Source organism: Sitophilus oryzae, unplaced genomic scaffold, assembly GCF_002938485.1.
Source record: "Sitophilus oryzae breed Bouriz unplaced genomic scaffold, Soryzae_2.0 scaffold_41_pilon_pilon, whole genome shotgun sequence".
Classification (NCBI taxonomy): domain Eukaryota; kingdom Metazoa; phylum Arthropoda; class Insecta; order Coleoptera; family Curculionidae; genus Sitophilus; species Sitophilus oryzae.
The window spans coordinates 4,860,595-4,868,856 of NW_022146996.1; the positions used below are offsets into that span (position 1 = coordinate 4,860,595).

At 29.7% G+C, this 8,262-nt stretch overlaps 2 protein-coding genes across 2 annotated transcripts; one reads left to right on the top strand and one right to left on the bottom strand.

Annotated features, from left to right (window-relative positions):
- Positions 1–902: 902 nt before the first annotated feature.
- LOC115885740 lies at positions 903–2,286 on the bottom strand. The gene is made up of 3 exons (XM_030904747.1): positions 1,750–2,286; positions 1,437–1,692; positions 903–1,378 (listed from the first exon to the last, which is right to left on the bottom strand). The coding sequence occupies exons 1-3, from the start codon at positions 2,224–2,226 to the stop codon at positions 1,071–1,073; spliced, it is 1,041 nt and encodes a 346-aa protein (XP_030760607.1). The 5' UTR covers positions 2,227–2,286; the 3' UTR covers positions 903–1,070.
- Positions 2,287–2,987: 701 nt separating this feature from the next.
- Positions 2,988–8,262, top strand: LOC115885739 (KICSTOR complex protein ITFG2-like). Its single transcript, XM_030904746.1, has 9 exons — positions 2,988–3,259; positions 3,313–3,493; positions 3,552–3,755; positions 3,812–3,982; positions 4,043–4,196; positions 6,017–6,197; positions 6,246–6,485; positions 7,555–7,792; positions 7,852–8,262. The coding sequence occupies exons 2-9, from the start codon at positions 3,347–3,349 to the stop codon at positions 8,041–8,043; spliced, it is 1,527 nt and encodes a 508-aa protein (XP_030760606.1). The 5' UTR covers positions 2,988–3,259; positions 3,313–3,346; the 3' UTR covers positions 8,044–8,262.

The window sequence follows — 8,262 nt, forward strand, 5'->3', positions numbered from 1 at the left end:
AAATGTAAAAAACAATTTCAGCAAAATGGAGCAAGAAAATTCTTCAATGTATTGCATATTTTCGTATAATTATGATCTTTTGTAAGGTCTACTGACCTAAAAACATTGAGTTTATGAATGTTTCCTTGTTCCTTTATTTCTTTCAGGTCACGATTTATTTTACTGCTTAATAATGTAATAAATCCATCTATTGTTTTAAGTCATATTTCATGATTATATATGCTTATACTAATTTTAAATTGCCCAACAAGTCTTAATTTTAAAGAAACGCTTCATTGCATTTACAAAGAGTATTCCTATCAAAATGGTGAAGGTACATTAATAAAAAGCTTGAACCATTCTTAAAACAAATCCAATCATGTGGAACATGATTGAATACACTCGAATATAATACCGTATGATCGAATAAAAACGGTGTCAGCGATGGCCATGAAATGACGATCGATGACATTTCCCATATAATTTTACATATAAAATGACAGCGATCTTCATTTCATAGCCATCGCTGACGCCGTTTTTATTCGATCATACGGTATTACTTCTTAATCAAATCTGTCTATGAAACTGCATGCATTTTTGAATAACTGCAGTTATTCAAAAAAAAATCTTTAAAATAGTTCTATTTAAGGTGTACTATTAAGATATCTTCATTCTAAAACAGAGATTCTTTTCTTACAGTATAATAGTAAAATCCTTTTTACATAATCTAGTGTGGGAAAATTATTACATTACTATATTGCAGTTTATTCCCACACTTGCAACAATATGAAATGCGCTGACATTTTTGTTTCACAAAAGTTATAAAATATTCTTTTGCCATGTTATACATAATTACTCTTTAATAAATAAAATATTTGATTATATAAAAATTAAATTATAATTTATTGCTTTTATTTCTTTATAAAATCCACGACTTAAATTAATATACCTACAATATTTCAATAATTTATAAATATAAACATGTTGTTTTCAATAAAATATTTAGTAAAACCTACTAAAAAATCAAAGCCAATCAATAATACTAATATAATAGACTTAATTAAAGCTTCTAAAAGAACAAAAAGTATGTCTTATAATTGTTGATTAACATTATATACTTGTGGTATATTCACTACTTGTGGCATCTGCATCTGTATTATATGTTGACCAGATACATTTGATATATTTGGATCTGAGACAGGAATAACTTCCTCGATAATTGTCTGTGTTGTTGAGTCATATAATAATTGTTGAACATAATAAACTCTATTATCATTATGCTGAACTGGAGGCTGATTAATAATAACTTGCGGTAAACTATTTCTTATCTCATATTTGGGATCTAAAGTATTAATTTCCTGTGGTAACTGTTCATATTGTACATTTTGAGATACTTGAGCTAAAAACCAAACCAAACTAATTGCTATAGTAAAAGCATAAAAATCTATAGATTTTACCTGTATCACAAGGCTGCTCACTAGGCTGTTGATCCATAGTATCTATTCTTTGTTTTTTTAGTGTCTCTTCTGCTCTTTCCGCAGCTTTTTGAGAAGTTGCAGCAGCTTGTTTGACCATCTTAGCCACTAACTGAGGAAGTTTGTCATTAGAGGATGGTATTACCTGTTTTGGTGCTTCAGACAAAGGTTTACAGTGATGAACAAAAAATGCAAAATCTTTGACTGTATCGACTGGATGCAAGTGTTGGGAATTAATCTAAAAAGTCCATAGTCATTACATAAAATCATTAAGTCGTTACAAGAGAAGTAATACTCTTATAAGTGCATTTAATCCAAGTCTTGTAAACTTGTTTTTCTTCTTTGAATAGGTGTTGTCTCCAAAAAATTTTACATCTAATGTAGCTCTACATTTCCTAGCATCAAATAACAATTCGTTCTTAACTGGCATTTTATCATATGTCCAGCATTGATATTGCTTGCGAAATTTCACTTTAGGCCCTGTGTTTGATATTTTATGTACCCAAACAGTATTTGTAACTCGAGAAAACTTCTCAACCCATTCATCACAATGTGAATTATAATCCTCCGATTCTACACGGATTTGAGTTCTCAATTTTATTTCAAACGACTTATTCTGGCTCCATTTACAATCCGTTATATCAAATTTTGAATTCAAATTTTTCATAATATCACTAAAATCACTTTTCGCTTTATCTTCAGCCATTTTCCAACCTATGAAATTGGAATTAAATATCGACCAACAACTGATGTTTGACAATTTTCCTATCATTCGAAAATCATCTTTATGTACACGTTAATTAAGGTCTTTCATTTATACAGTTTCAAAACTGTCATTTTAGAACGTATGTGTTTTCACTAGTCATATAAACGTAATGAGTGTGTTTACTACCTATCCTATATTTTCTCTAAATTTAATTATCTCCATTCAGTAAGTAGTGGGTACAGTTAAATTTTAAAGTGTTTTACTTTACATCAGAAACAAACACAGATAAATGACTAATATTTAAAAAAGAAGACACCAAATTTTATTGCTTTTAAAATAGAATTGACTTCTTAGATATCTTTCAAAATACTAGATGCGTAATAAACGTAGGCAAGGCACGATATGAATCTAGTTAGAAAGTACGTTATAAAATAAAAAAAGAAAATTGCATAAGAATCTGTCAATGTAGAGTAAGGTTATATTTCTTAAATTTTCAATTTATCAAATGAAAATTCCCAGTTTTTTAAAAAGTATTCTTTTTGGTGTTCCCATCGGAATTACTGTAGTTGATTCTGTTGGCTATGTTGCCAGAGTAGATGGTATTTCTATGCAACCTGCTTTAAATCCAGATCGCAACACTACAGATTATGTTTTTTTAAACAGACTTGCTGTAAAATCTTTCGAAGTACAAAGAGGCGATATAGTTTCATTGATATCCCCAAAGGACCCAAGTCAAAAGATAATTAAAAGAGTAGTTGGCATTCAAGGTAGTTTAATTGAACCTAGTTATCCAAGTTTTCATTAACCAACACAGGCTTCCATCGTAGGAGATATAATTGTAACTCTAGGATATAAAGACCATGTTATACGAGTTCCAGAAGGACACTGTTGGATAGAAGGTGATCACACAGGACATTCTATGGACTCTAATAATTTTGGGCCTGTATCATTAGGACTTGTTACTGCCAAAGCCTCTTGTATAGTGTGGCCTCCATCTAGGTGGCAAATTATACCCACCTTTTTACCTGACTCAAGAAAACCTTTAAATTTAAGATCTATAGTGAGTAATTGGTAGCACATATTGTTTTTGAATTAAATTGTAAGTTGATTTTATTCAGTGTTACTAAAAATTAATTATATCTCTATTTGCAGCATACCATAGTCAAACCAGAGGATATACTTGAAGATGAGGGCCATATCGTTAGTTAAAAGGATAGAATTTGAATTTACAGGTAATGTTGCTCGTAACGCTTTAACTTTAGGTGATGTGGATAATGATGGCGCTTCCGAACTTATAATTGGGAATGATCTGGGAGAAGTGGCTATATTTAAGGTTAATTCTTGTAGTGATATCAATGAAATACATGTTTATACATTTCTAATTATTTTAGTCAAGAGAGAAAATACAAACTATTACAAATTTAAGTTTTATAACCTGCATTGCTGTAGGAGATGTAAGAAATGAAAATAAAAATAGTTTGGTAATTGTGACAGCAGATGGTTGGTGTTACATTTACGAGACTCCTATACAGAAAAAAGATAATAGTTTTAACAGTGACAATGTCGATGATGAGTTGAAAATAGATTTAGATGAGGTAACTATACCTATCTAAATTTGTTAATGAATTGATGAGTATATTTTACAAATTAGTTAGATGGTCAAATTCAGTCTTCATCTAATGCAGCAACTAGTACAAGTAACACTGAGACTCATAGTAGTAGTGAGTCAACAGGGACTGAGAAACTAAAAAGTACTATTAGCAAAGACTCTAAACTTTTATTAACATGTGTTCATACCCAAAGAATTCCTGCAAATGTAAAAGTAAATAATTTATTTATTGTATATCTAATTTGTTTTTATTTTATGAAGTATTTTCTTTAGAATATAATACTTGGTGATGTAGATGGAGATGGCCTTATTGAAATGGTATTAGGATTGACAGATCGAGTTGTCAGATCCTATAGATGGTGTAGTGAACCTGATAAGTCTGTTAGCTTTTTGGAGGAGACCACACTGACTGAAGATAAATTATTAGGTAAGATATTTTAATCGCTTAAAAAATACATTATCAGAGATAAAGTCGCATGATAGGAACTTTTTTTATTTATTGACTTGGGCTATAGTTTCTGCTTTGATTTAGATTAAAAATGACATAAGGGAATTTACGCTGTTGTCCTCGAGTAATAAATGGCCAACAAGGTGCCAAAAACTGTTGGTTGTGTAGCGTGCTTGAGAAATTTCGTGATCCAGAGGGAAAAGGAAAATTTTAACCTGAAACATCATATTCGTGGGAAAGTGAGAAAATTCAAACTAGCATTACCCCAACTAAATACACATTTTCGGTGGCATCAGACGGTATTCTTGTACCCCCTCCCCTCGAATAGATGGTGAATTTTAAATAAGTGCAAATATATTTCTAGGGATGGTATTATGGTATACCGGGTTCGTCTCAAAAGTGGCTCACCCCTATATTATTTATTTTCTTAGATAAAAAACGAGATTTGTTACGTTAGTATATGACATAAATTAAGATTGATTGACGTATTCAATTGTTTTTGGTCACTTCCTGTTTCACCGGAAATGACTACAACTTTTGATTTTTAAATTGCACCATTGGTATTTTCTTACTTTATTCGATATAAAATGACATTCTGAATAGAATGACATATCACATGTCAACTTTTGACATTCTCGCTTAATAAAAAATCTTAATTTAATTTTCAATCTAGAGTACCATGGCTAAGTTAAAAACACCAATTCTTAATCAAGAAGCCTTGGAAAAATAGATTTGATCATCTAATGTTTTTAGTGTCTTGTCCTGGCCGGTTAAAAAATACTCAAATCGCAGTTTTAATCATATCTCAATTTTTTTCAAATGGAACGAGGGTGGCTCATTAGCATATTTGGAAAAAGCATTTTTTTACGAATAATTGATACCACTTGGTATTTTGAGTCAAATTTTTGTTACGAACCACAAGTTATAATTTCAAATAAACTATATGCAAAAATGTCAAAAGTTGACATAGGATATGTCATTCTATTCCTCGTTCTATTCTGAGTGTTATTTTTTATCGAATAAAGTAAAAAAATATCTAGTGCCATTTAAAAATCAAAAGTTGTAGTCATTTCCGGTGAAACAGGAAGTGACTGAAAACAATTGAATACGTCAATCAATCCTAATTTGTCATATACTACCATACCAAATCTCGTTTTTTTAACAAAAAAAATTAAAAAGTTATAGGGGTGCGCCACTTTTGAGACGCACCCGGTATGGGGTGAATCTTAAATGAGTGCAAATATTTTCAGGGCTGGCAGATCTCGATAAAAGAAACATATTTTCTCTTCACCATTTTTAAAATAAGTCCAAAATAACCCAGTTATTGTACTTTGAAAATTTCCCCACAAAAAAATGATTTTTTGATTAAATTTTAAGAACCACTGGATCTTTTTTGGGTTTTCTTTCTTGTAAATTTAATCTACTTCCTATGTTACCATATTATCAAGAAATTATGGTTTTAACTAAAAACAAAAAAAATATAATTTTTTTTCGCGAAAAAACTCATAATTGTGTTTCTGGAGATGAAATATACTACCCCTAAAAATATTTGCACTTATTTAAGACCCACCCTGTATATCGATCCCAGGAACACGCCTAAAGTTAAAAAAAAATTTTTTTATGAAAAAAAAAGTTTAATTTAAAAAAAAAGTGTATTTCGAAATTTGGAAAATTTTTATAATTAAAAAACATAATATTTTTAGAGAAAACGGGAAATGTTTACCGTCTTCGTGGGAAATTATATTTCAAAAAGTTAGCAACACTGTCTGTGACTATTATTAATCTTCTATTTTTTTTAGGAAAATTTATAGCTTTAAATAAGTGGGAATGTGCCAATCAAATAGGATCAATAACTTTGCATCACACGTGGTGTGGAACCCCTTCAATCTTAGTTGCTCAACCCGGAGGTACCTTTATGAGGATTAAATGTTTTGCCACGGAAGAGCAAGACTCCGACAACAAACTTAGCAAAAGTGATAGGTAAATTTTTTTTAATGTTTTTTCCTTAGTTTATATTTAGTTTTCTAGTTCCATTGGTGAATCATTTCCAGGATCAATAGATTATCAATCGCTAGGTATTTCAAGAATGAGAAATCAGAATATTTCAACTGAAATTCTTGGCGATCTCAGGTGTTCAAATGTAGCCGCTGATAATTTGAATATAGAAAATTCAGGCGATTCTGGTAAAATTATAACTAAAGGTAGGCCGTATGCTGTGGCTACTTTAGATGGAACCATTATGTTAGTACAGGATGAAATAATTTTATGGTGAGTAATTTTGATATTGACTTCAAAAATATGAAACAAGGAAAAAAACAGCACAAACAACGCCACATTGTGTACATTTTTCTTAATCAGAAAACAGTCTTTAACAGCCACTTTATAATAATTTAATAATATAGTTATATACTTGCTTTTCTTTTAAACACCACATTTAAGTAAATTAAAAATAAATACTAGTTATTTAAAAAATAACAATTGGTAGTTGTTGACATTATGGTGAAGGATTTTTATTCTGGTATATTAAATAATAAAATTATGAATTTCATTTATATTTTGAATTGATCCAAGAAGTTGAATATTTTTTCTTCAAATAAAGCTTCTCTACGAAGTTCATTATTAGACTATATTGTATTGATCAAAAACACTAATAAGGAGTGTTTTAAACTGTGATAGATATCTAATCATAGTTTTCCATGTTTTACTCTTTTTTATCAAAATTGTTCTGGATTCAAATAAGACAAGCAAAATTTAGATCATGAAAAAAAGTTAAATTCGTGTTGAAATATGTAAATTACCTCAGAAGTATGTTACACACAACAAAAAAAAAAATTGAAAGTTAGGAAAAAACAAAGTTTTGAAATGGTCTCATTATGAATGGTTGTGATATTTTTATAAGTAAAATTAAAATAAAGAACAATTTTTAAATAACAGTAAAACTTACCTAAATTGGATTGCGATGAAAATATCTATTGTACTTTAAAGCAAATTAAAACTTGACCCGGAAACTTATACGTATAGTGTGAGTCAAAATTACTATTGAACATTGGTAGCATTTAAAAGCAAGTTACTCTTTTATTTTAAATGGAACGCCCAGTAATTATTCCGATATTCAAGGTTGAATATCGGAATATCTCAAAATACTATTAAGGTTGCCTACCCCTCAATTAAATACTTTCTACACTTCTAACTTGGTACACATAAAAACTCTACGTCATAAAACATTTTGCGTGCACCGAAGTTTCATATTTAGTACACGTTAACGTGCACCTAGACACAGCGTTTGAAAAATGATAGGTATCTTGATCAAGTATTAACAAAATATTTGCGTTTTTAGGGCTATTGCAGTAGATCATCAAGTTTTCGCTCTGACTAAACTAGATATAACAGGAAATGGTTCTGACGATATAATCGTATGCTCATGGGATGGACAGACTTATATTTTAGACCAAAATAAGAACTCTGTTCGTTTTCACTTAGAGGAACCAGTCAGAGCATTTCACAGTGGTTGGTACAACTTAAACGAAAACGAACCACCTGTTACAGCCTTAGTTTATGTTACTTTTAAAAACACTGTCAGTATTTTTATAACTATTTTTAGTTTCTTATTTATTGTCATTATAACTGTTTTAAGGTTATTATTTACTATGATATACCGCTCAGAGATTTAATATGTACAAAATTTGAACCCGACCTTGAAAAACTAAGTGAGTTGTTCATTAGCAAAGATAGAAATCAGGAAGAAGCATTAGAATATGTTAAAAATATGGACAAGAAAACTAGAAGAGACCTCATTGAATACTTGCTTTATAATGTTAGATGCTAAGTCAATAAAACTGTATATTTTTTTTATGATTTTATATGGAGTTTTGAAGTATACAGGGTTTACAATCATACTTTTTTGTTTTAGTCTTACAGGAAAATAGGAAATACAATTGTAATATTGTTTGATTTGTAGTAAATGACAATATACAGTTATATTTTTGTAATTTAAGGGTGTTTTTTACATGACAACTGTAATTAATTGTTGAATAAATAATTTGAG